Source organism: Oreochromis aureus, linkage group 17 (assembly GCF_013358895.1).
Source record: "Oreochromis aureus strain Israel breed Guangdong linkage group 17, ZZ_aureus, whole genome shotgun sequence".
Taxonomy (NCBI): Eukaryota; Metazoa; Chordata; class Actinopteri; order Cichliformes; family Cichlidae; genus Oreochromis; species Oreochromis aureus.
In genome coordinates, this window is record NC_052958.1 from 11,952,436 (window position 1) to 11,980,145 (window position 27,710).

General features: G+C 39.1%; 2 protein-coding genes and 1 non-coding gene across 8 annotated transcripts in view; 2 read left to right on the plus strand and 1 right to left on the minus strand.

The window, feature by feature from the left end:
* Positions 1–21,738, plus strand: part of col7a1l (collagen type VII alpha 1-like) — a 72,882-nt gene extending 51,144 nt beyond the window's left edge. For 5 of the 6 annotated variants that reach the window (XM_039601451.1, XM_039601454.1, XM_039601455.1 and 2 more), the window contains 30 exons: positions 941–1,012; positions 1,092–1,145; positions 1,239–1,277; positions 1,366–1,896; positions 2,020–2,055; positions 2,780–2,806; positions 2,892–2,951; positions 3,928–4,053; positions 4,260–4,331; positions 4,499–4,534; positions 4,684–4,743; positions 4,894–4,938; positions 5,045–5,080; positions 6,194–6,229; positions 7,431–7,487; positions 7,676–7,747; positions 7,869–7,940; positions 8,022–8,057; positions 8,147–8,227; positions 8,336–8,389; positions 8,493–8,546; positions 8,651–8,713; positions 8,812–8,874; positions 9,032–9,148; positions 10,288–10,365; positions 14,232–14,285; positions 14,383–14,431; positions 16,524–16,700; positions 19,757–19,828; positions 21,103–21,738. In XM_039601451.1, the coding sequence (XP_039457385.1) occupies positions 941–1,012; positions 1,092–1,145; positions 1,239–1,277; positions 1,366–1,896; positions 2,020–2,055; positions 2,780–2,806; positions 2,892–2,951; positions 3,928–4,053; positions 4,260–4,331; positions 4,499–4,534; positions 4,684–4,743; positions 4,894–4,938; positions 5,045–5,080; positions 6,194–6,229; positions 7,431–7,487; positions 7,676–7,747; positions 7,869–7,940; positions 8,022–8,057; positions 8,147–8,227; positions 8,336–8,389; positions 8,493–8,546; positions 8,651–8,713; positions 8,812–8,874; positions 9,032–9,148; positions 10,288–10,365; positions 14,232–14,285; positions 14,383–14,431; positions 16,524–16,700; positions 19,757–19,828; positions 21,103–21,317 (2,544 nt within the window). In that variant the 3' untranslated portion in view covers positions 21,318–21,738. The remainder of the gene's footprint in view (positions 1–940; positions 1,013–1,091; positions 1,146–1,238; positions 1,278–1,365; positions 1,897–2,019; positions 2,056–2,779; positions 2,807–2,891; positions 2,952–3,927; positions 4,054–4,259; positions 4,332–4,498; positions 4,535–4,683; positions 4,744–4,893; positions 4,939–5,044; positions 5,081–6,193; positions 6,230–7,430; positions 7,488–7,675; positions 7,748–7,868; positions 7,941–8,021; positions 8,058–8,146; positions 8,228–8,335; positions 8,390–8,492; positions 8,547–8,650; positions 8,714–8,811; positions 8,875–9,031; positions 9,149–10,287; positions 10,366–14,231; positions 14,286–14,382; positions 14,432–16,523; positions 16,701–19,756; positions 19,829–21,102) is intronic. The other variant, XM_039601452.1, reaches the window with a different exon arrangement.
* trnac-gca lies at positions 287–358 on the minus strand. The gene has a single exon. It is a non-coding gene; the product is annotated as a tRNA-Cys (tRNA).
* Positions 21,739–24,415: 2,677 nt separating the features above from the next.
* Positions 24,416–25,652, plus strand: ucn3l (urocortin 3, like). The gene is made up of 2 exons (XM_031726540.2): positions 24,416–24,583; positions 24,913–25,652. Exon 2 carries the CDS (start codon positions 24,923–24,925, stop codon positions 25,406–25,408), a length of 486 nt encoding a protein of 161 aa, XP_031582400.1. The 5' UTR covers positions 24,416–24,583; positions 24,913–24,922; the 3' UTR covers positions 25,409–25,652.
* The last annotated feature ends 2,058 nt before the right edge of the window (positions 25,653–27,710 follow it).

Sequence of the window (27,710 nt, forward strand, 5' to 3'; positions counted from 1 at the left end):
ATAGAAAGACCCCAGACTGATGGAGAAATTGAATTCAGGACCTTCTTACTGTGATGCCACCGTGCTGCCCTACTGTGTACACTAGAATATAATAAATAATAAGTAAGGGTGAAAGGGCTATGGAAATTGCACATCTGCCAAAATATTGCACAAGGGAAAAAGAAAAGCGACAGCAACATAATAAATACAGAAAAGCAGCAACAGAATACTAGTATGATTAAAGAATTGGTTCCATGGAAGTAAAGAAGCAGTTCAGAATAACAAAGAAAGTAGTGAGTATGCATGAAGGGGGCACCCAGATTTGAACTGGGGACCTCTTAATCTGCAGTCAAATGCTCTACCACTGAGCTATACCCCCACCTATACCTGAAACCTCATCAGAACGAAGCCATTCTTAAGGGAGGATGGCAAAGAACTGGACTGAAAACCAGTGACAACAGGTCTGATTAAGAGATGAATCAAACTTTAGAATTTTTGGTAAGTAATCATCATTTTCTGTGGAGGAGATCATGGTGGAGGCTCTGTCATGGTTTAGGGTTGCACTTCAGCCATTGGTGACCTTGTCCGATTTTGATCCACTATGCAATAACATCAGAAGGAAAGTTTATGATTGGCAAACAGTCACAATTGTCCTTCCCAAAGCCCAGACCTGTTGAAGACAGTAAACATTCAAAGAAGAGCCTTGAATGCTCTTCCAGAAGCCTGGAGAAGTTCTGGCTGTGTTAAAAAATAAAGATGGTAATAGCAAATAATGACTTTCACCTTTTTAAGAATTGTACAAACTAAAAACACAACGTTAGATGCTGTGTTTTTGTGTATGCCTGCACATGTTTGTTTCCCATTTTCCTCAAACAATATAAAGAAATTAGAGGTGGCTCAGCACTTACAAAGTATATCAATATCAATCATCATAATTGATTTGCTAAATTTGCTTATGAAGGCTCTGTGGGAGATGGAAGTGCCTCAACCTGAAATCAGGGTGAAAAGAGGTGTATTTTGGCCTGACACCATGGTAAGCATCACCTGTTTTTGTAGAAGACTAATGAATAATAATTTTTTAAAAATTGTGACGTAAAATCTGTATGTTTTAGGTGTTCATGCCAGGTGCCCCAGGAGGACGAAATCGGTTTAAGAAGGCACAGCAAGTATTAATTTTCATCTGATAGTTCCATGTTTTAAAAAATTAAAATCAAATTGCATCTAAAAAAAGTTTTGCTTTGTACTCATTTAAATTACAGCACATCTCCTCTGGAGCTCAGGGTTACAAAATCTGGAGCGTAAGTCTGTTTTCAACAGTAGACATCAGGTGTTTATCCAAATCAAGATGGATAGATGACTTACAAATACACTGATTTGTGTTTTTAGAAGGACGAAAAAGAAAATCCAGGCCTTCAGACACACAGCCGGAGTGAGAGACAAGAAGCACGAGAGAGACAGAGATACATCGATACAGAGACAGAAGTTCCCACAGAAATAATAGGTGGAGGAGAAGAACAGACAAAAGCAGAAGTGGAAGATTGGGGAATGGAAAAAGAGAAAGAGTTAATGCCTGATTTAAAACCAGTCCCTGATCCAGTCTATGAGGAGGAGGAGAGAAGTGGAGACTATGACTGGGAGGCAGAGGAAGGTGTAGATCAAGAGAAGGAAGAAGAGGAGGAGGACTTGGAGATGGAGAGAGAGAGGGATAGGCTGGAGATGGAGAGAGAAAGACAGGAACTGGAGAAAGAGAGGGAGGCTGAGCAGGAGAGGGAAAAAATGGAAAGCGAAAGAGAGCTGGAGCGGCAGAGGGAGGAATGGGAGAGGATGAGGGAGGAGATGGAGAGGAGGAGAGAGGGAAATTATGATGAAGAAACTGGACTGCCGTACCCATATCCCCCAGGGTATTATTTACTGAAGGTAAGGGCAAAAGAGTAAAATGTATGCATGCTACACTTTTCTTGAAATGCTCAATGACTGTTTTAAAAAATTAGCTGTTTATAGAGATGATGATGATAACTGACTGTCTTTTTTGTACAACAGGGACAGCCAGGTGAAAATGGAAAACCAGGACAAAAGGTGACAAGATTTTGAATGTTATGATAAAACTTTATTGAAAAGATTAAAAAGGGACAAAAAAGCCATCAACATTTGCAACAGGTGGCTCAAGCCTCGCAAGACATAATGAGCATTATTTAGCTATTAAGAGCCATTGATCCATCACTGTTGCCACAATTGCTGTCTAGTTTATGCCTCTAAAATTTGTTAGCTGTGTGTGGCTGATATTCTTCTATCCTAGTGATAAATATTGCCCAAAAAAGCGACATCAACTTGAACCAACCCTTTGAAATAAAACATATCTGTGCTGAAATGACCGAGTCGCTGATACTGTCCCACTGATTTCAAGCATTATTTTTATTATCATCTTAAGATCACAAAGCAAGAATGACACATGTCCCCACATGAAATGTTCCACCAGTTCATAAAAATATCATGGATGCTCCCCCTCCACCCAACACTGCATCTGTAAATGACATCAGAGCTCAGGGAGAGCTTCTCTCCCGTCTCGCCTGTCACTGAATCTGGTTGAGTCCAGGGCTTTGATGTCCCTCCTGCTCTATTTCTGTATGACTTTGAGACAGTAGATTAAAGCAGACATTAATAATTCCCCTTGTTAAACATGCTGACAAGTCCTGTTTTTTTTTTTTATTTCAAATTCCTCCGAGTTAGTTTATTTTGGCACATGAAAAGGATGTGTCACGGTGCACTCCATTATTCTAACTCATTTCTATGCACTCTTCAGGGTGAAATTGGTGAAAAGGGACAAAAGGTAAATATATAAAGATTTAACTGTGCTTTTTAAACTTTAATGATGGTGACTGCGCAGATGTGTTCATCTGTTTGGTTATTTTTAGGGGGAGCCGGGCATCGGTCACAGAGGGCCAGAGGGTCAGGCTGGTCCTCCTGGACAGAAGGTGAAATTTCTATTTCTCCGCTCATCCCTTATGGGGACTTTAAAGACTGATTTTAATTTTATTAGACTGACTGTCAGAACTGTTTCAAGTGTGCTAACATAATAAATAACATAAGTGTTTAATCAACTAGCCTTTTAACCTTTTAATATGATAAACTGCATTAGCTGATAGCTGTCATCATGATACAGGGGGGATGGTTACTGATGGTTACTGGTCTGTTTGACCACCTGTCATAAAAAACATTTTTTTTAAAGTAATATTTTATAAATATTTATATTGTTAAAAAAAAACAAACTGTAAATATATTTTGTATGGCCTAAATATATTGTTTTTAGTTATTGTCTCTCTTTTCATTGACAAAAAATATATATAATCAGAAAAATAATGATGTTCTTTACTATTTTTTATGCTTTTTTGTAAAACAGTACATTTGAAAATTGGACAACAACAATAATTATATTTTAGCATTCAAAATATCATTTTGATTGAAGAGTTTGTGCATAATGGTGGATTAAGCATTGCAAAAACATAACAAGTGGATTTAGTAATTGCCAATAGTTTTAATTTAGGTTAGCACAGACTTTACATTGGTGGGCTGTAAAATACATTTAAGCTCTCTCTCTCTCTCTCTCTCTCTCTCTCTGTATATATATATATATACATATACATGTCCTAGTAAATTAATTAGCCCCCACAGACTTCCATAGCATTTACTTTGAATGACTTCGATTCACATCACACTTTTAATTTGGAGTATTTAATTGACTCAGTGACTCATTCAAAATTCTGTTTCAGCTTTTAATTTGATAAAGGCAAGAAGGACCTTATTTCAAAGCAATTATTCAAAAGTAATAGAAAAGCTGAATAACAACATTACAAGAGACAAGTGACCTCTGATGATGTGCTCATCTTCAAACACTGATTTTTCTTTTCTTTTTTTCCTGTATTCTTATTTTCTGCCATGGTGTTGCCTCAGGGTGAGCCCGGCGAGCCAGGTCCTCCAGGTGCTCAGGGCATTCAGGGAATCTCTGGCAATCCAGGCATCCAGGGCCCCACAGGTCTTAGGGGTCTTCCAGGGGACCCAGGAGAGGGAGGTAGAGAGGTATGTCATCAACATTATCTTACAATCACCCTTAAACTCTTTTGAATGCCAATACAATATAATAAATGAAATGATCTAATAAATGAAATAATCTGTATGAAATGTGAGAATGAATTAATAAGAAGAGGCATAGACAGAGAAGGTTCTAAGTATTACCTCACTGCTTAAATAATAATGATGAAGTATGATGTTTGTGTTGATATTAGGGCAGCCGAGGTAAAAGAGGGAAGAATGGCTCCCCAGGATCTCCTGGACCTCGAGGACTGCCAGGACCTCATGTATAGAAAACTTAACATTTCTGTCTTTTAGGTTATTTATTTCTTTGCCAACCTTCTACACTAAAAATCACTGCTTGTTACATTTTTTTTCCATTTTATACTTTTGTTTCTCTCTGTTTTATTGCTGGCTGAAAATGAGTCCAATTTCTTTTGGCACCACCTCATAGGGTATTCCTGGCATACCTGGAGAAAAAGGAGAAAAGGTAAGTACTAATATTATGCACAGTTGTGTAAGTCAAACTTAAAGCATGGTGTTATTGTTATTTTAACATAAATCTATTTTGCCTCATACTACAATTATGCAGTTTTTGCCACTTCAAAAATGATCATTTTCCCTTCCTCATTTTACCAGGGTGACAGTACACCAGGTGAACCTGGTGAGAGAGGCGTAGTTGGCCTCCCAGGTAAAAGGGTAAGTTCCTTTTTACATATTTGACATTTGGTGACTATGTCGTTAGTGATGTTTAGACCAGACAGGAACTGTAGTTTTTATCATTTTAAAATATCACAAAAAAAATCAGCTTTGCTATGTTTGCTTATGCAGGAAAATGTTTCTTTTCAGGGTGACAAGGGCTCTCCGGGTGTCAAAGGAGCTCCTGGGCCCATAGTAAGCAACTTTTCAAAACCATACAATTGAACATGAAGTTTTATATAAAACCCTTAGTGACATAGGAGAAAAACTACACTATCTTTCACCCTTCTTATAAAAACAGGGTCCTAGAGGACTGAGTGGGAGCAAAGGTGAAAAGGTGAGCTGTTGCCATGACTGATGAATCAATGATGTTTCTTGTCTTCGTTTTTTTTATAATCAATTTTCCTAATTTTTTTTTTTTATTAGACATCTTAGATTACAGCTAATGAGACTTTAATATTACAAATTTAACCTTACACCTGAACTCTACATTTTTTATATTTAATTTGGGCAGGAATATAGCACCAGTGCAAAGAAAAATGAGAACTCTCTGTTGCGCTAGAACAGTAGCAGTATAATGTCGTAGATATCAGGCCAGGCTTTGCTATTTTGGTCAGCCTACCAGGCTCTGAAATACAGTGAACTGAAATTGCTGTCATGTTGCTTAAAGTGCCAAAAATACATGTGAAATTGCTGTCATGTTGAGCGCCTCAAAACTATGTACTATTTTAAGTCTTTGTTTCTTGTGTGTCTCTTTCTACAGCAAGAGATACACAGTGTGCATATTAGGACAATGTTTCCATTCATGCATCCATCACTGTTGACTGCAGGGAGGATAGATGGACTCAGTTTACCGCAACATAAACATATTGTAATGGAACAAGATAGCAAGCATATATATTTGCATAAGTACTTGCTGCTTTCATCTGTGCGACCAAAGCAGTGAAATGAGTGACTGGATGTTTTTCTCTTTACCCTGAGGATTTCTGTTAAACGAGTGCATGAAGCATGAAGCTGCTGTAATTCTCAGGTGCCCGAATATCAATAAACAGCTGCTTGTGATTTATTTTTACTTGCAGATGACTCACTGACATTAAGATGTGAATATTCTGCTCTATTACAGGCACATTTATGTTGCAATTGTGATTTCCTGTTTGTTTTTAAATATCAGTGGGTACTGGCTGTGTTAAAAGTGGTGCCACTTGTTGGTCAGCCTGCATTCATATTTGTTTGTCAGACAGTGTCGTAACTAAGGTTTTGCTGGATGATTTTATTATTTATGACAGTCATGTCAAATACCAATAAAATCTCATCATGTTGTGCAGAACTAGCTTTCAACATATTCATACTAGAACTACTACAATGTGCATGTAGTTTTCTTTACTTCAGTTAAAATTGAAATCATGCTGTTTGAAACTGGATTTAAAAATCATGTTTTGTTTTCTTTTAGGGAGATCGTGGATCACCTGGAGTCAAAGGAGAAAGGGTATAATGAGTTTGTCTTGCTCTGTGGTTAAACACATGTGTGTCAAACAAGACGTATGTAAGGTTTACAACTTTATACATAGGTTAAAGTTCCAGCAACACTTGTAGTAGATCTTTTTTTCTTGTGGCTTGAAATCATAAATTCTGCAAACAAATAATCAAAGAATAAAGTTGTTCTTTAAAATACAGCTGTTGTTGGAACTTAATCCTCTTCAGACTTTATGTTCTTCTTTTTGCACCTTGGAAGTAGGTGAAGTTGTGAGAGTAATGACTTCTGACCTTACAGCTTTGTATTTACTGTATCTGTGGATATACTGTCATTAAAACTAAAGTACACCCTCTTTCAGTTCAAAGGTTTTATGTATACATAGGTAGGCTTTATGTGTGTGGCTCCATACTGTAGTGGTTTACACATTTGTTAAACAATGCAAAAGATCCCCAGTACAGGACCAGGAGGAAACACAAATCCCACGGGGGTTGCATCAGGAAGCCCATTGGGTGTAAAAATGTGCCAAATCATAATACACAGAGCCATCTCCTGCAGCATTCCCTGTGAATAAAAGAGCAGCCAAAGAAACTTAGAGTTTTACATATACAAAGGACATTATAAAAATAATTAGTTCCTCGGCAGGTCTTAATAGTAGGTAAATACAATTTCAGATGAACAGTAACACTTGAAATGTTACACTGTACCTTTATTTAACACATACTAACTGCAAAAGTAGTATGTGAAAAACCAACTATATTTGTTGAATAACAGCTCTCTTAATGTGCTGGCACAACATTTGAGTTATGTTGAGGTCTGGACTTTTACTGAGCCATTGCAACACCTTGATTCTGTTCTTTTTCACCACTTCTGTTGTAGATTTGCTGCTGTGCTTGGGATCATTGACCTGGTGTATGACCCAGTTTTGGCCAACCTTTAGCTGTTGGACAGATGGCCTCACATTTGAATCTAGCCTATTTCTAGTCTATCTCTATTTGGTATACAACAGAGTTCATGGTTGACTCAATGACTGCAAGGTACCCAGCTCCTGTAACTGCAAAACAATCCCAAATCCTTACCCCACCACCACCGTGCTTGACATGAATAAGAAGTTTTTGTGCTGAAGGCTGAAACTGAAAGAGGGCGTTCTTTATTTTGAATGAGCTGTATTTACATTAGTTTCATACTGATTTTACAACTGAGTTCCTTTCTACAGGGCAGTGTGCTTCAAATCCAAGGACCTCGTGGCTATAAGGGCTCCAAAGGACAGCCAGTGAGATCCCACTGACTTTTTTTCTATTACTCATTCCACTAAAATTAGTTTCAGTACAAAACATATTGAAACAACTCAAGTCATCTAACACATACACAATAAAAAGAGCTGAAAATAAAAGCTGTAAGCTTAAAAAAAATATGTGTGAAAAATTAGAAATGAAGAAGTGTGCGGGCATTTTGTTTCAGGGTGAGCGAGGTTCACCTGGTTTTGACGGGGATAAAGGAGAAAAAGGCGAGGACGGTCCTCCTGGGGTCAAGGTAATGAATTCAGATACAAAGTTGTTTAGAGTTTGGAAAAGTTTGCAGGTTACAGAGTGTAGTGCCAATCATGTCTTGCTTAAAAACATCTAAAATCTACCTAATTAACTGTTTTTAAAAGGGTGTAAAAGGTAATGCGGGTACAAAAGGTGCAATGGGAAGGTTTGGAGCACGGGGCCCGGTAGGACAAAAAGTAAGTAAGTTAGGCATCAACATTAGTTCAAACACTCATTTCTTGAAGCTCTGTGTGTGAAATTGTCATGATTGTCTGCAGGGAGATCCAGGAGATCCTGGAGTCAATGGAGTGATGGTACTGACGTCTAAGACATTTAAAGCCAATACTCAGTATTAATTTAAGATGTGATCAAGTGAGATAATAACAATTTAATTTGATTCAAGGGTCGCAATGGGGCTGATGGGCTGGATGGAGCCAAAGGGGATAAAGGAGACAATGGACTCCAAGGACAACAGGGTAATCAGGTACTCTAATGAGCAGTTTATAACTATTTACTGCACCTTTGATTTCTAAACATTCAAATACAGTTAATTTAGTTTGTCATTCTTTTCATTCTTTTATTTTTTCCATAGGGTGATCCAGGAGAACCTGGCTTACCAGGAGAAAAAGGGGAGAAAGGGGAGAAGGTGAAGAATTTCCATTTTCACATTGATTACTTTTTCCTAATTTGTCACCTGCTTGTGTGTCTGTGTTTTAATGAATTAAGTGATGTGTTTCATGCTTTTACAGGGTTTCCGAGGTTTTCCTGGGCGCACTGGGAGCCCTGGCCTGAATGGAGAAAAGGTTATCCCTTAATTTGATTCTTATTTGATTAGCGAGCTGTGTTAGGTTATGTAGCAGTGCTATGTGAAAAACATGCATACTCCATATATGTCCCTGCAAAACAGGGAGATATGGGGTTACCTGGCACCCCGGGCATACCTGGACTGAATGGGGTCACGGGCCGCAAGGTAAGCATTTAAGTGTGCGTGTATTTCCCCTACTAATTTCCCAAGCACACACACACACAAACAAATCAGTTAGTGTTTCTCATTTTGTGAAATTTTAGGGAGACAAGGGAGAAGGGGGGATCAATGGTGTTGATGGTGATCCTGGAGTAAAAGGGGAAAAGGTTTGTAAATTCAAAGCCATAAGACCTGTGATTTTTTATCCTAGAGTTTATTTTTATATCCTATTAAAAGCTGGTGAAATCTGTTTATATTTATATAATGATGTAGCTTTACAGCGGTTTAGCCACTGTGATCAGATTTTTCTTTTAATGAATTCAGGGTGCAGCAGGTTTTCCAGGTTTCCCAGGTTTCAAGGGGTCAGCAGGAAGTCCAGGAAGGGACGGTGATACGGGACCACCGGGACCGCCAGGGCCTCAGGGAGACAAAGGGCCTAAGGTACAGTATACCCAACTCTTTAGGTACTTGTACTTGCGGATGAAACACAGGCTCATTATCAATACTACAGTCTAATTATCTCCAAGCTACCTGCTGTTCCCCTGATCACGACTTCATTATCTCATGATAACAAATTAAAAGTAGTCTAGCTGTCTTTACTTTTCCAAGCACCTACTCACAAGTTACGTGTGTCATCAGTACCGTCATAGAGAATCGTCACTTTTATCTTTAACAAATGTGATGTTCGTGAGATGCCCTCTACAAGCTGTCATCACACAATATCGGGGCCAAAAGTTAGAACTTATCAACAGATATTAACTTTTTATTTAAAGACTGGCACACGTTAGTGGAATAGTTGATCACTAGTTTAATGGGGTATTTTTTTTACTCAACACTGAATATGAATGCTACAGTCTTTAACTAAATGATACAGTCACAATATCGTCACGTAACAAAAACTTGTCTTGGCAGCTAAATTGGGGCTAAATTAGGGGCTCCAGACATAGAGGCACAAATATTCAGTGAAGTATGCAGTTGAGGGAAACATATTTCTGTAAAAGTATATGCCCTATCAGAGTCTTAAAATGTATATGTTTTTTTAATTTAGCAGGTTCGCTAAATTGGTAGTCCATTTATGAGAAAGAACGGGCACCTGTGCGTACATAGCTTATATCACTTACTCACAAATACATTTTTGGACTTTAAAGCCCAACAAGAGAAGACTAAATATGTGACAGAACACAATGAGCAGGAGCTGAGCTTGATTACAGTCATCACCGTGTCTTTGTAAGAGAGTGGCACCAGCAGTGGATACAGCAGAGACATGTCCTCAATTAAAACACACACACACACACACACTGAGAGGTCTATTTCTGTCTGCAGCTTTCAAGTAATATCTTACTCAATTAGCTCCTTTCAGCTACAATTACTGGACTCTCAGTGTTGACAGAGAGTGGCTGGAAACCTCTAATGAGGATATTCCAAGGATGCGCCTAATTGGTCTGTCTTTCATATTGTTTAGAAGTGAGTGATGAGGTGTGCTGCTATGGACATTTTTTCTTGTTGTTGATGATTTAGAGGTGTTGTATTTAAAATATATATATTTTCCCTGCGTGCACTTGCATGTTTTGGTCAAACAGGGGGAGAGGGGTAGAAGAGGCAGATCAAAGAAGTGTCAGAGTGGAGCACCAGGGACACCAGGACACAGAGGACAAAATGTGAGACACACAGCACTCACATCTCGACACACAGCACTCACATCTCTACACAGCTTTCTTCGAGCACACTTGTAATTCAGAAACATCCCTTCATCTATATTATTTCCTGTAACTTTCACAGAGCTAAAGTATATAATTTGCTTTATATTCATAATAAACAACATAAATATTCATTTAAAAGTACACCATCCACATTGCTGCTGGCAAGGACTGGTGGTACAGGGTCCGTGTGTTTCTCCTGCCAGAATCTGTGGTTGGTACTTTTGGCTAAACTTGGGAGGCAAAAATAAAACACAATGCTGAAGTACTAGTAAGGAAAACAGGTTGCTTAGAAGACGGGGACGAGGTCTGCGACGGTTGTTGTCCTCAAAGAGATTTCGGTGCATAAAGATGGCGATTAAACAGCAATAAGACAGAGTCAGTCTGCTATCAGTTTGCAGTTGAATGCGTCAAGCATCTGTTTCTGATAATACGCCGATTAAGTGCGATAAATTGGGGAAAATGGCAAATCTGTTGCCATCTGTTGCAAATCTGTTGCTGTCTACATCCACAGAAATTCACATTAAACAGAAATTCACATTCACTTCTTCCATTCAGAGTCGAATAAGAACCTCAGATCTGAAACAGAAATTCCTCCACAAATAGTGACGTAGCTGTTGCAGTACGGTAATTTAACTGCAAAATGACATAGGCACTCAGCAAAATCACTGCCAAGTTACATTCACCGATGCAGACTGACTCTGATTACTGTCAATCTGCTTATGTTTTTAAATGACATGATAGATACAGTCCCGATCAGAAGTTTAAGACCACTTGAAAAATGGCAAAAAAAAACATATTTTGCATGGTTGGATCTTAACAAGGTTTCAAATAGAGCTTCAACATGCAACAAGAAGAAATGGGAGTTAGACAAAACATTTTTGGGGGCATGCAATTTATTGCAAGCAACGCTTAAACTGAAACAGGCTGTTTTACAGCTGATCAAAAGTTTAGGACCACATGCCTTTAAAAGGCCAAATCTGTGCAAAAATGTGGATTCATTGTCATTTTTTGTCAGGTAGTCACACAGTCATGACGTTCTGATGGCATTTCCCTTTTGAATGTGGTCGGGTTGTTGAACTGCATAAGCAGGGTCTCTCGCAGCGCACCATCACTGCTGAGGTGGGACGCAGTAAGACAGCCATTTGGAATTTCTTAAATGATCCTGGGGGATATGGAACAAAAAAGTAAAGTGGAAAACCTGAAAATAATTTCTCCAGCAATGAACTGGAGAATCTGACTGGCTGTCCGTCAAGACACTGGACAATCCTCGAACCAAATTAAGGCCGTTACTGGTGCTGACTGCAGCCCCATAACCATCAGACGGCAGCTGAGATTGAAGGGCTTAAAAAACAAAAAATGTCTTGAAAGGCCTCGTCTCCTTGAACGCAACAGAACTGATCATTTGGACTTTGCAAGAGAGCACCAAACATGGGACACTAAAAGGTGGAAGAAAGTTTTATTCTCTAATGAGAAAGAATTTAATATTGATGGTACTAGGATGACAAGCAGATCCCACCTGAGATGTTTTCAACGCGCCACAGTGGAGGGGACGCCATAATGGTCTGAGGTGCTTTTTCCTTCAGTGGAACAATGGAGCATCAGGAGGTGCAGGGGCGTCAAACGGCCACTGGCTATGACCAGAGGTTGCAGAGAGCATCCCTCATGACTGAGGGCCCTCGTCTGCGTGGTAACGACTGGGTTTTTCAACAGGACAACGCTACAGTACAAAATGCCTGCAGGACAAGGGACTTCTTTCAGGGGAATAACATCACTCTTTTGGACCATCCTGTGTGTTCCCCTGATCTAAATCCAATTAAGAATCTTTGGGGATGGATGGCAAGATGAATGGACACCAGTTCCAGAGAGTAGATGCCCCTTGTGCGGCCGTCTTCACTGCTTGCAGTTTCCACTCACCTCATGGAAACACTTGCATCAAGCATGCCACAACAAATTTTTGAAGTGTTCAACAATAACGGTGGAGCTACTCATTACTGAGTTCATGTTTTGAACTTTGATTTCTGTTTTGGGGGGTTTACAGGTTTTTTTTGAGGTGTGGTCCTAAACTTTTGACCAGCTGTAAAACAGCTGTTACAGTTTAAGCATTGTTTTCGATAAATTGCTTGCTCAAAAAAATGTTTTGTCTCACTCCCATTTCTTCTTGTTGCATGTTGAAGCTCTACTTGGAACCTTGTTAAGATCCAACCATGCAAAATGTGATTTTTTTGCCATTTTTTAAGTGGTTTTAAACTTTTGATCGGGACTGTGTTTGCAACCCTTCAACAATCTGTTTGAGAATGATTGAGATAATGCAAGTCAGACTGGGATTGTTTGGAGACAGGTTGCCTCCCTCAGCGTGTGCAATCACCTTGTGATCGAACATGGACAAGCAGTTGGTCGCTGCAACTACTTGTAGTCGGTTACAGTTTGTCTTCTTATTTTTACTCTAGTTTGACTGAGTCATTAGAAATGTTTAATTTAAATGAAATTATTTTAAATGCATTACACACATTATTGGCTGCCTGAAGATATTTTTCTGGTCACCAAGAAAATATTATCTCTTCTTTAAGATATTTTCTTGTTTGGTCTCCAAAACAGATCCAGCCCACATTAGAGATTAAAAGATGCTCAAGGCTCTGTTTAGATGTGGTGGATTGAAGAGTTGTCTGTTTGCCACTAATGAGTAATCCCTTTGATGTTGCACATTCTTTTTTGATACATTGATAATGTAAAAGTGTGGATAATTATTTAGTTTTAGTTTAGCTCTGTTGCGCCTTTATTTTGCAAAGCATTAAACGTATTGCAGGCCTGTCTGCGAGAGACTTTTGATAGTTATACTCAGTAGCTAAATAAACACATCCCACCCAACAGTGTTCTTTTAATAGCTCTGTCCCGAAAGCACTAATATCTGGGCTATCTGACTCACCTTGTTTTGAGGTCATTGTGTCTATGTAGTTCTTTGCAAATGCCTTGATACCATTACATAGAGTAATTAATAACACACCAAATCAGCTGAATAACATTAGCTGCGTTAGCAAACTGCAACATGCAGATTTCAGACTTCAAAAATCACCAGTAGTAACAGACCTTTTTGCCTAATCATACCTCACCTTTTTTTTTTTAAATGGTCACAGTTAAACTCTGAAGACTCTTGTTCCAGTGTTTGAACTCTCATGTATTCTGTGCACAAGCTCAAATAAATGGTTTTGCAGTGACAGTAAATGCCACTTTTTGTTTCCATTTAAAGAACTAGAGCCCGGGCAATCTGTTTGTTTGTTTTTTTAGCTCATGCAAAACAAACAGCAATAGAACAATCAAGAGATTTAAGTATTTTGATTTGATTTTAAAAATTGGCTTGTGATCTCATATTTAAGGGCACTGTATCCTCTGTCACGGATGTTTTCAGTTCTCGGCCTTGTAGTCTCCAGATCTGTATTTTTGTATTTCATGTGTTCACCAGAATAAAACATATGAGTGCTGTGATGTTCACTTCTGTAAGTGGACATTGTGTTAACACACCTGAATGCTTTAAGTCTGGCAAACCACTAAAAACCTTTTAATAGAGGTGGTCACACTTGCTGTGAAAACTTTGTTTTTCAAAAGACTTTTAGTCCTTGTTAGATCTAAAAGGTGTAATAAGCCAAAATAAGTGAAATTACCTGCATGGCTGCCTTCTCCTTAATTGAATATTGTATAGATGTTAACTTGAGAGAAGTGTGGGTCCAAATATTTTGTTGTGTCTCATCACTTTTCAGTGCAAATGTCAGTAAACTGTCTGAATCTGTCATCCAATATAAATGTAATATGTAAATATCTTTTCCTTTTAGGGTAAAGTTGGTATTGAAGGAGCAAAAGGGGATAAAGGAGAGCCTGGACTCTCAGTACGTCATAGCACGGTTGCACACTCACACGTGACAAAAGGCTAAAAACTGACTTGTCATTTAAATTATTCACATTCTTGCATTTCTTTGTTTCAAGGCTGAAGAAGTAAAGGAGCTAGTCAACCAGGAGGTGGTAGAAAAGTGCGGTAAGAGTCTGCTTGTGCGCACGTGTTATTCATTTGTACATTTTCAACCTCCTACAGTACGTGCACTTGTGCTTCATCCATGAGTGAATAAACGTGTGCCTCTAGATAGGCCTACATATTGCGAGCGCGTGGTTGTTTGTTGTAGAGCTCCTGTGGCAGCAGCATGGCACCCGTGTGTGTTCAGCCATCTGTTATGTTCTCTCAGAGGAACACGCATCATGGTGCCAGCAACAGCAGAGCCATTCACAAACACAAGACAGCCATTAAGTAGAACGCCTCACCCAGATTCCACGGCACATTCACGATATTTGGAGGCTGATTGTCTGCAACACACCTTTTTCACTGAAGACATTTTGGCATGCAACAGTTGGAAAACACGTGTATATATAGAGAGATAAAATGAAAGCTCTGTGACTCAAACCACAATTTGAGACGATCTTAAATTAAACTCAATTTAACTGAATTTATTGTATAATATATAGACTACATTTTGCATCCTTGACAAGGATTGGATTTTCCTGCTGCCTACTAGTAACGGTAACACAGGTTTGCCTCTCAGACATGCTAAGTGGTTGATGTGAAAATATAGTCTCATTTGCTTAAATATTATTTAATTTTTGTATGCGATACCAGAAAAGGAACAGTCTATTGATTTATGAAGTGTTCCGAGTGTAATCTGTGAATAGATGGTGTGTTTTTTCTTTATGTGTTTGTTTTCTTGTTTCCTGCTGTTTGTCTTAATTAAACAACAGCACTCCCACGTATTCATAGGAACACTTTACAGGGAAATAAAGTATAAACTAATAAATAAAGTGGGCTGAAGGGAATAAAAGAATGAAAGAAAATATTTTAAATACTTTGAATTCTGGTTAAACTATTGTATTATGGCTAATTTAATTACTTAAATTTGATGCATGACAAATATATGTGCAAAAACCTCGTGCCAGTCCACATTTCTTTATACTTTGCTTCCAAGGAGCCAGACTTGCTTGTAATTGTTTTAAAGTCCTTCTGAGGGATAGTTTTCCAGGCTGTCCATTTGCTGCTTCATCATTCATTTTCAGTCCAGTCCTTGTACCTGACCATTTTGAAAGAATTTTTTTTGTAAGTCAGCTACTTCACAGTGAACTGTGAATTATCCAAACATAAAAATGATAAAAGTATTTCTGCACCAACAAGATGATTCCCAAAGAGGTATTAGCTGAAACCTTATCTTGATGATATCTGAGAAACGTGGACAAGTACAGGACAAAAGAAGAAGTGTCAGGCCCGAAAAACCTTTCTACCACAGATGAACAGTGCCTGGAAGTCATATCTTTGCGAAACAGGAAAAAAATCCAGACAAGATCTGGCACAAGATCTGAGAGATGCATTTGGCCCTTCAGTTAATCCATCTACTGTTCGCTGAAGTCTCATCAGGAATGGTCTCAGTGGAAGTGTGACCGTCAAGAAGCCATTCTTAAAGAAGGCTGAGGTATGCCAAATTATACAAGGACTGGACTGAAAATCAATGGCAACAAGTCTTATGAAGTGATTAATCTGAATGTATCTTTTTTTAGTTCAAATCATCGTCAGGGTTTGGAATTGCATTTCTGTCAGTGCTGTTGGGGATCTTGTCAAAAATACTGTCAGATTCATGTGGAAAGCATCTGATTGGCAACAATGTAAAGACCTCAAACACAATGCCAATGCAATAAAAGCATTGGATCGACAAACGTACAATAGAATTGGCCTTGCCAGAGCCCAGACCTTAATATTATTGAAGCAGTGTGGGATCATCATGACAGAGAATTCAAGAAAATCTAGCTAACATCTAAATAAGAGATTTTAATGTCCTCCAAGAAGCCTGGAGACCAGTTCCTGGAGGCTACTTAAGGAAATTACAAGAAAGCTTCCTTAAGAGAGTTCAGGCTGTGTCGAAGAGTAAAGGTGATCATGCCAAATATTGACTTTCAGGCTCATTGAAAGTGCAAAAACTCTGTTTCTGCCTTTGCTTATTTCCATGTATGTTTGCACATGACTCAATGTATTTCTACATCTATTTCCCATATTCCTAGCAAAAAAAAAATTAATGCTGTTTTTATCACTGCAGGATTGGAATACAAGTTCATGGTAAAATCTGTTGACCCAGATGCAACAGCTGCAGTGACTAAGAATGAAAATGACCAAAAAGACGTTGTGAAATCTATCACCCATGACCTCCATGAACAAAGTATGGAAGAAAACATGGCAGACAACATGGGAGAAGGGCACCCACAAAACCAGACTGGTAAGAAACACAAGTAGCTGTTTGCAGGGTCAGCGCCTCTGGCCAAACACACAGATGCCTTAGATAGCGTGTGACCAAGTGTCTGGCTAAATAGCTGCATATATCAACCTTATGTGTAGCAGCTGTGATGCAGGCAATTAAAATGTGCTGTGTCCTGACAAGGACAAAGAACACAAGCCTGCCTACATGTCTCTGATACTGTATCCATTCATTTAGTTAAACATTAAGGTAAAAGCACCACTGAACATGCTGAACATGTCTGATTTAAGGTGATGTGATTAGGTAATATTTTTTTTAAGTGCCAGGTCTGTGCCCCTTTTTTAACTTTTAAGGACATCTACAAGTGATGCAAATATCTCAGAACTGCAACATACTCAGTTCAGACACATCTAGAGATCTGTGCTGTGACACCATACCAGCTTACTTTTTCCATTTTTTCTTGTCAGTCTCTCCACTGTGAGTGCTCTACCAAAAAAGGCAAAGCAATGAACAGCAAAGGAAACCAAAATGTAGTAATTATTAAATAGAGTGCTATTACAGGGAAGCCACAAAGTTAAACCAAAGGTCAGCTTGTACCAGCAATCTCACATGCCATGACGCTTATTAGCTAATACAGCCACGGGCAGAAATTGCTTTCTGCATCCCAAATTATTGTAATTCTTGCTTCAGGTACATAAACCAGACAGCTGATCAAAGCACAAAGCTGTCATTGCCTTGTGTCAATGTCAACTGGTTTATTTATTCATTTAAATCATTAAATATAGTACTCATCTGTGCCCCAAATAATGATTGTACAAGTACAGCTCAGCATTCACACCTAAATAAACATGGTGTTTATGTTCACTTGTTTTGTTGCACGAAATCTGATGTTTTACAACAGATAATTAAGATGGACAATATTCCTCTAGTGGATACTTACATAAACTTATAAACCTCACATGAATAGCTCTTCTTATCTGTCCTGAAATGCTAGATTGTGAGCAGTCAATTGATAAAATGCTTCACAAGGAATGAAGCATCTTTTTGTAAAAAAAAATACCCAAGAATGAAGGATTTTCTTCACATGTGGGTTAAAAATTTTACTACTTTTGTAGTACAAACATTTAAAACTTTAGACTGCATACCTTTGGATGTATGCAGATGTCGAGGAGAGTGGGCAGTGGATTTTTTTGTGTTAAAACCAGATTGTTTTTTATGAGAGGATGCCCAAGGAGTGAAAACGTGTAAGGACAGCAAGACAGTGGCGAGGTGTGCAGTTGGAGTGACAGATGGGTTCAAGGTGGGGATGGGATTACATCAGGGATCGGCTCTGAGCCACTTCTTGTTTGCAGCGGTGATGGAAAGCTTAACAGATGAGGTCAGGCAGGAGTCTCCGTGGACTATGATGTTCAATGACGACATTGTGATCTGTAATGAGAGTGGGGAGCAGGTGGAAGAGAGCCTGGAGAGGTGGAGGTATGCTCTTAAGAGAAGAGTAATGAACGTCACTTGAAGCGAGACAGAATACATGTGTGTGAATGAGAGGAAGACAGGTATAACAGTGAAGGGATAGTGAAGATTGGTGAGTTTAAATAACTGGGGTCAGCCATCCAAACTCAGTAGAAGTCCACAAGAGAGGTGAAGAAGAAAGGGCAGACAAAGTGGAGTGGGTGGAGACGAGTGCCAGGGGTGATTTGTGGCAGCGAGAGTGCAATGGAAGGTTTACAAGACGGTAGTGAGACCTGCTGTAAGCTGGAGGTGACAGAGTTGAAGATGTTAAGATTTTTTAGGGAGGGACCATGATGGACAAGATTAGAGATGGGTACATCAGAGGGACAGCTCAGGCTGAGCAGTTCGAAGACAAAGTTAGAGAGTCAAGGCTGAGATGGTTTTGGACATGCGCAGAGGAGGGATAGAGCACATACCAGACAAAGGATACTGAAGAAATAGGAACAGAGGAAGTCCATAGAGGAGGTTCATGGAGTGTAGTGAAGGAGGACATGCAGAAGATTGGAGTCACACAAAAAGTTGCTTGGGATAGGGTGAAATGGAGGCAGATGCTCCACTGTGGCGACAAAAAGAAAATGTGGCTAATTTGTACAAAGTCAGTGTTTTAGCCACCAGCAAATATAAGTATTAACTGTATGTAGAAGATTTATTTGACTTAGTCACTGTGACGTCCCATATTAGTCTAGTGGTCGACTGTTTTTACCTCTCAGTTGCTAAAGACTGATGGGATATTGTCGTCACCCTGCCAGGTGAGCGGGCAGCTTGGACACCTAAGTTTGTGAATGCGATAATTGGAAAATGGGGCAACGCAGGAGCTTCAAATTGACACCATAGGTGTATCTGCTAAAATGCTTGTATGAGCTCGAATCTCAGTGACCTTGACCTCAAGGTCAGAGGCAGCAGGTGAAATGGGTGAGTAGACTTCATAGTTGACATAATACTTGTGCTCAAACTGTTCGCTGCCTCCTGCAGCTTCCTCTGTAACCTCCTCCTCCTAACATGTTAAGCTTTTGGTATTACTCAGTTTACTTGTGATTTAAATTTCATGTGTATTTATAATCAGGGGGTTAGCTTGTGCTTGATTTCTTTAAAAGCCTCCTTTTTATGAAATCCATGTGCAAAAATCATTTGTTGTGATGAAGAATTCCTTTATGTACGCGTCTCTCTCAGAACTGAGTGTTTATTGTTCACTTTCTGAATATAGTAAAACCCGACATTAGTGATGTTGTTTGATAAATCCAGATGAAGGGAAAGCAATACAGCAGGCCTTGTAGAACAAACAGCTGAAGTGCTTCAAAGTTCGTTTCAGCTCTATCAATAATTTTTTAATGATACTTTTGGATTTCCCCTTTTATCGCTTAGCTTTAATGATAGCAGGATATGAATTCCCTCAAAAGTTTGTACTTTATAGCTGGCATGAAAAACAGAAAGTTGATGATTGGATGGTCCAGAACTGTTTCTCACTAATTTGCTCAGTTGGATGAGCTAAAATGTCACTGGCACTCGTAATGTCCAGTGAAGGTGGTTCTTTATTGTGTATCAGTAATTGCTTTTGTTTCTGGCTTCAGATTCTCATGATGGAGGAATTGTGGAGTGGGGACAGAGGAAGAAGAGAAGGGTATATGGAAGAAACACAGCAAGTGAGTTACCAAGAAAACTGATGTTGTTTGTGTCTATTTCCCTCCACTCTTGTTCCCTTTATTTGCTTTGTGTATCAAAACAAAATTATAAATTTGATATCACTCAACACCCTGTTCATAGTAAAGACACTCGAGCTTTTTGGATGTTTTCACCTCCTGAGAGTTAGAGTCAGTTAAGGCTCGGTGTTTTTAATATGATAGACGGGTAGTCTAGCTTATCACAAAGACCTGGGAAAACCTGGGAGAAATATTAGCTTCCACAACAAGTTTTCAGTCATTTCAAAATACCTTTTTATCTGTTTTATTTCCCAGGGGTTCGATCGTTTTTTTCTTCCAGTTACAGAAGGAAAATAAAGTTTAAGTTACAGCTAGTGTTGTCGCAACAGACACTGTATGATTAATATAGCTACAATTTGCACTAATAATCAGTTATAACAATAAATTTAAAAAGAAATAGTAATCGTTATCAGTTACACTGTCCTTTATCGTCAGCACTAGTAGCTAAATAAACTGTATATAGAAGATGGATGTTTGAGACAATCTTGGAATCTGCAGTTGTTTACAAATGGCTCAAAGACATTCTCCTTATTAGATCTTCATTGAGTTCCTTGGACTTTCCCATTGTTGGTGTTGATCAGTCCAATCAGTAGTGTCACACAAATCCTTTTTTAAGCAGGCAAAACTACCAGTTGTAGTCAATCGTGATGACAACGGAGAATTTAACTGGCCTTGGCTTTGTCAAGTTAAGACACTGTAGAACTTTCCACATCACTTATTTGAAGATTTAACCCAGTATATGTATATATTTGATCTGGCATGTATACTTTGATCCCTTCCTGGATGACAGAAAAATCCAAACTAAATTCAAATGTGCATGTAAACTTCTGACCATAACTGTAGTGAAAGTGAGTATACACTCAACAAAACATATTCTCTGCACTTTGTTGAGAATCTAACACTTGTGAAAGTAGAGCAGGGACGGGGAAACTCCAGGCCTCGAGTGCCGGTGTCCTGCAGGTTTTAGATGTGTCTTTGATCCAACACAGCTGATTTAGATGGCTAAAGTATCTCCTCAACATGTCTTGAAGTTCTCCAGAGGCCTGGTAATGAACTAGACATTTGATTCAGATCTGCTGACCCTGGGTGATATCTAAAACCTGCAGGACACCGGCCCTTGAGGCCTGGAGTTCCCCCACCCCTGAAGTAGAGTGACTCCACAGCATGTCAGTTTGAAGAACAGCTTTACACTTTTCCTCATCTACCTGTTCTTTCAGTAACAGACCGCTGCCTGGAGCCGATGTCAGAAGGGGCCTGTTCAGACTATTCTCTGGTCTGGTACTTCCACGCCCGATCGGGGGAATGCAGACCGTTTGTTTACGGGGGCTGTGGTGGCAACCAAAACAGATTCTCCTCCAGACATGAGTGCGAGAGATGGTGTGAGACGGAGAGTCGAGTTGTGGGGGGACCAATAAGATCGCGCAGGGAATAATCCTTCAAACAGTTAATCCAGTGACTGAAAAAAAATCCTGCTTTGAAGAGATTTTTGGTTATACAATATGAATGTGCGGATACTATAGATGCTATAAAAAAATGCACACCTCCACAGCCACAAAACCTTGGAAATGGAGCCAGCAACCCCCAAACAAGATGCTTAATTTTGTACATAACTGTGTAAAATGTTATTGTGTTTGCATTTTGCATTGCTTTTATTTATATATTTTAACAGCTGTTTTGCAATTTGTTATATATGGATAATGTGATGCGATTTAGTCTAAATGTGAATGATTTTCTTCTTAATTTCACATAACATCTGCACATGTAAGTACATTGTCTTGCAGCTGTGTTACTAAAATAGACTGACATTGACAGAGATTTTGAATGTAAACGTGCCAAAAATAAACACTACTGAAAAAAAAAAACTCTTAAATCCATCTTTACATTCACGATTTGTCTTTTTAACGCCAGCCTCTTTCATTTTCCAGCTCGCTGTAGCGTATCCCTTTATATAACTGTCACCTTTCTTATGTTTTGTCAATTGCCCTACATCCTGTGTGGTGCAGAAATGAGAAGCTGATAGCTGACTGCCTGCTGACTCCTCCACCACTACATATGTTTCTTTGGCAGGGGGTGTTATGGGTCAGGCTGAGAGCCAGATGAGGGGCCAACAGGGGCCCAGTGTGGGAGCTCACGCAGGGGCTGTTTTAGAGGACTCTCCATCAGACCGACTCAGCAGTAGCTGGGGATTCCTGTGTGGGTGTTGATGAGGGGGCAGCACGCATTGAAGTTTTTTGGTGGTTGGTTTTTTCTCTTCTGGCAGTGTGACAGATAAAAATGCACGACACATTTTAGACTCTCAAGTTGCCAGGTTGTTGCTCCTCGGTTCTTTCATATCTCTAATCTGTTTTTCAGGTTGGTTTGTAAAAATAGTGTTTTTCGAGTTGACAGAGGAGACAAGCCCCAAGAGGCTTCCTTCATATTAGTCACGATTCTATACTCTGATGTACACCCACACGCAAAGATGCTTGATATGTCTACTTGATATTTTTAGACATAAAGAAATCTCATTATAAAATTAAAAATATTTAATTTAAGCACAAGGCAAAAGAAATATTAAAACTTAAAGCATAAGCTTAATTTCATATTTAATAGTTTCAAGTTGCCATTTGTTGTTTTTCTTGTAGATTTTGCTAAACTCTTATGTAGACATTTACGCTTTTTCAACCAACCCAGTTATAAAGGGACAAATAAAGATGAGAAAAATAAACAACTTGCTTTGCAAAGACATGTGCAGATGCAGGACAGCCTCACTACTTAAGGTTTTCTTAGGCCTTGCGAGCTCAGTGACAACTTAGCTGTTTTTTAATCTTTTCAACCTTTAACCTATAAGTATAAACAGTAGCAAGAAAGTGTTTTGTGGTCAATAGGCTGTCACTCCTAAGCAGAGCAACACAAACCAGCGTCAATGTAATAAATGTAGGATTTTTTTCCCCCACTTGATGTTGAAGGGGGCATGTAATTCCATTTCAGAGATCACTTGCGGAGGAAGCTGGAGTGGGAGGACTTCTCATTGCATCGTGTGTCACGGAACGCAATTACTCCAGCTGTGAAGACTTACATTCATATTAATGAAGGTGAATGAAGTTGCTCATTAGACCCTGACCCGGCGCCCTTTGATGCTGTCTCCCCCTGTATGCTCTTTCCTCATTCTGACATTGTAATGTACATCAACTCTCCTGTGTGTCATGTGTACACTCAGTGGTAATTAAAACACAGCGCTCTCTAGAAAATCTCAGATATCTCTCCTCTCTTTTGAAGAAACATTTGTGAATCACGCACAGAAGTTTTTATATGTGGTGTCACTCAACTTATTAAAACTTCAAATGGAACAAATGCTCATCTCTTTATTAATAGATGTGAAACTGATGTCGATGGAGACATCTGAAAGAGCAGGGAAACTTTTAAACTCTGCACCTTCATTCTTCATTCAGTTCTTAGTCTTGTTGAAATTAATATATAAATGAGCTAAAGAGACAATATTGTATTTGAAGGACTTTAAATTTGCTTTGATAAAGTGAAGATTTATATTTATGACCTGTTCTATAATCTACAGGTTTACATTTCGCTATAATGAATATACAATAATATATTCATTATAGAATGATATTGTCAAAAACAGTGCATGTAATGTGCGCACTTTCTACCTTTATATAATAAGGCTTAATAAGCTTTAACTAATTGCATTAGTAGTTGAATATAACCAGATCAATTACCTTCTATGTCACTTTCTCTCTGCTGCAGAGCATCTCAAAGAAAATCTAACTTTTCCAGTCCTCTTTCAGCTGACGGTGTGACAGCCCCACCTATGGTTTTTACGCCTACAGGTTTAGATGTCTGATTTTCTGTACCTGTGCTGGCTCCTCGTTCTTTCTATCGCCATCCTCTACCCATTTGGTCTGATTTTTTTTATCCTCTCTGTTTTACCTTAACATCCTTTCATCACTGCAACCATTACTTTTTAATTACTTTAAATCATAAGTGGATCTGCTCTTTGTGGAGCTTTAACAGTGGTAAGTGGGAAACCTCTGAAGACACGCCTAATATTATAATGTGAGACAATTTTATTTAACTATTGATCCAAAACCCAAACATATCCTGCCACGTGTGCCTGAGATAAGCGTCAAATCCGCTCAGCTGAGAACAAACGTGTCAATGGGAGCTGTCCGTGGTGCTGATCAACCGCAAACCTGTCAGTTTCACGCAAATGCCATTGAATGGCTTAAAGATGTTGGGACTCTTACAGGCTATCATGGAGCAGCTGCACATGAAACACTTTTTTTAAAGTCTGATGCGAGGCAGAAAAAAAAGTTTCAATAGTCGTGACGCCTTCAGTCCACCAACAGGAGGCCACAACTTTCTTCTTTTTTTTTTCTTCATTCATCTACCTCATTGCTTCACAGCCAATGGGATGGCTCACTGCGAACCAAAATGTCAACGGGATGACGTTGTTGCTGGCGTAGGGCTGCGTTTTGATGGCTCTACTAAAAGAATACAGTGGAAATGGACGAGCAGGAGACGCTGCTGGTCAGACTGTGCGCACTGTTGACCTCCGCACACAGTGTTGGTTCATCGGGATTTCTTATAGTAGCCTCACTTGAGGATTTCGGCTTCTTTGCGCTTTCTTTGAGGGGATAGGTGCTGCTTAACCTCTCCAACTGTATTTAATACAAGTATTATTATAACTAAAGGACACGAGTGGTAAGTTGCACGAAAATTATTGCTCACACGTTTGTGACCTTTATAAAATATTGTTTTTAGTTTAATCCGCAAAACTTCACATTACAACCACCCCGGCTTTTTGTGATCCATCGAACTTTAAACTAAATCCTGTACTCCTTGAGTCGATTTTTTAACAAGATTTGTGAGGTTACTTGTTAATATTTACTATTAATACCCAGAATGGGCATATTAGTAAGGTTTTATTTTTGCATCTCAGTGAAAATGAAGTTCACTGAGATGCGTTGTTGAAGATTAGATGCGACAAAAACTTCATATTCTCTGGCTTTCTTCACCTGTTTTGGTCCCAGAGGACACAGCATGCTGTCGTCCCTAAAGACCCTGCTGCTGTTCTCGGTCCTGTGCACACCGACCTCCAGCCTCTGCCTCCGTCTCTACCAGACGCGCCCCGACCTCCTCTGCGACGACCAGCTGGCACTCGGGGTCCGGAATGACCAAACTGAGCCTGGTTACTCCACTGTGGACGGCTGGGGGTCCCTCATGCAGTCCGCGGAGTATCTCTCCTCCTCTTCCTCCACGTCGTCGTCCTCTTTCTCCTCTGCTGAATCCAGTCGGGAAAAAAGGACTTCAAGTCCCGCAAACTACCGCTTCTTGAGCCGGACCAAGCTCAGGGGCCAGATGCTCCGCAACAGCAACAAAGGGGACCGGAGGAGCAGACTGACTCTGTCCCTGGACGTCCCGACCAACATCATGAACGTGCTCTTTGATGTGGCTAAGGCCAAAAACCTGCGAGCCAAGGCGGCGGAGAACGCGCGTCTGCTGGCGCAAATTGGACGGAGGAAATGAAACATGGACAACTTTCATTTAACAGACAGCCATGACCAGTGTTGGCCTCTCAAAGTCTAATAAATTAGCGTCTCTTATCATCCAAGTAAACATCCATTTGTTTCTCCGGGGGAACGATGCCGTGTTTAATAATACACAGGCTTTAAATTCAGCTGTTCGCCTGTAAAAGGAAATAATCTCACACCTTCTTTTCTCCAGATCAAATCACTGAGACCACTGCCAACAGCAAAGGCACGTTTACTATATATATATATTCGTAGGAAAGGGAACTTATGAAAAAGTAGATAACTACTGAAAAATGTTTTGATATGAGCGGATAAATTAGGTTAAAGTGAGAAAATTAGCTGTTGCTGCCTTCTTTTAAAAGTAATTGATTGATTTTTAGTTCATTAAATATGTTTATTTATGCATTTATTGTACGTGCGAATAATCCATCTATATTAAATTACAAACTTTCTCAAGTACTTTGCTATAGCAGACAAACAAAGTGAGTAAAACACGTCCTCAGTTTTTCGGTTAAATTTAATGTTTAATGTGATTGTTTTGCCCCAGACTCAATAAATTCAAATAACTGGATGCGATGAGCAAAGCAGCTGGTTTTGCTTACAGCAATAAATTAATAAATATTAAAAAATGCAGCACTGTTGCATAATCTGATAATAATTTGATGTCCTGATAAATGTTTTTTTTATTCCAGGATATGTGGGGTTTTTTTCCTTTTTCATCTTTCATTTATTTATTTATTTATTTAAGAAGCTTTGTGTTAAAAAAAAATATAAATTCAGATTCAAGTTTTGAACTTTGAATGTGGCCGAAAAACAACACTGAGAAAAAAAAATACTGTACAAATCATCTGCAAGGTCATGGAATACAGTAAAATGCAATTGCATGGGAATGTATGTGTTCATCAGATGTCTCTTATTTTTATACTCAAAATAAAGGATTATTTTTCCTCAAATAAAGCAGGTGTAACGACATACATTTGCCTCTTTATATGCAATATCTATATCACTGAGATTCATTATATATTCTTAGAAAAGATCTTTTCACTACTTCATTGTTCACAAAGTTAAAGCCCGACTCACACACTTTCATGAAAACACTTTATCACTCAAATTTGTCTCATCATAGATATATACATGTGTCACTTCATATTGTCAACAAGTAATACATTACAGTGAAAACATATGGGACAGACTTTCAAGATATAAACTTTAATAAGTGTTGCTATTGTTTGGCTTTACCACCAGAGGGCACCCTACCTTTCTATTCTTTTATGTCTTCTATTTATAAATAGATAGGATTTTGAAGTTGGGAGATGGCAATAAGCAGTGACGGATAATAATAATGTGGCTGGGCAATACGTGTATCAGAAAACAAACAAGAAATGGGCATAATCTGGATTTTGAATTCACCTTCAGACAAGCATTGTTTAAGGAGAATAATGTCGCCCTCTTGCGGTCATTTATGAAAACTACATTCTAGTTTGTGATAGTCGGTAGCCTCAAAAAAACAACAACAACAACAACAACAACAAAACAGGACACGTGTGTGAATGAGAAGGAGACAGGTGTGACAGTGAAGATGCAAAGCGTACAGGTAGTGATGCCACGGAGACAGCAGAGAAGAAGATGTAATAAAGGTGAACATGGAGAAGGAAAGGTACATGATCTGCTGTGGCGACCCCTAATGGTCTGTTAATACTACAGTTGAAGTGCCTTCACTTCCCGAGCTCGCTGAAGAAGAGCTGTGTGCATCCTGGTGTGTAACAGCGTGGTATGCATGAGCTCTGCAGCAGTTATAAAGGCTATCCAGAGGCTAATAAACAGCACAAAATATCATTGGCCGTGCATAGGAAACGTAAGATAGCACTCAAGAACCTGAACAATCAGTAAAAGACAGTTCTCACGCTGGACACTTGCTCTTTGGCCTGTTGCCCTCCGGTAGACACATGTCCATTAAAACAAGGACAAACACATTAAAAAACTTTTTGATCCAAGTGCAATTACTCTCCTAAATCAAATATGACTGTGATGCACCTCGGCACCTTCTTCTAAACTGTAGACTACTTCATACTAAAATTAGAACTTGGTTTATCACGTGAATAACTTTACTGTTTTATTGTATGAACGGCTTTTTTTTATTTATTTATGCTGTGACACTTGAGACACCTGCAGAAGTAGCACCTGATCTTGACATTCTGATTATGATATATAACTGTTTGTAACTGCTTAGCTTGAGATTGCTCTTCATGGAGCTTGTGTTTGCTGTGTTTATTCAGCTCAGGCAACAAAGGTAAACT

Bases quoted from the DNA above. Each gene is read 5' to 3' on its own strand.
- ucn3l (XM_031726540.2), top strand. From the start codon at position 24,923: ATGCTGTCGTCCCTAAAGACCCTGCTGCTGTTCTCGGTCCTGTGCACA.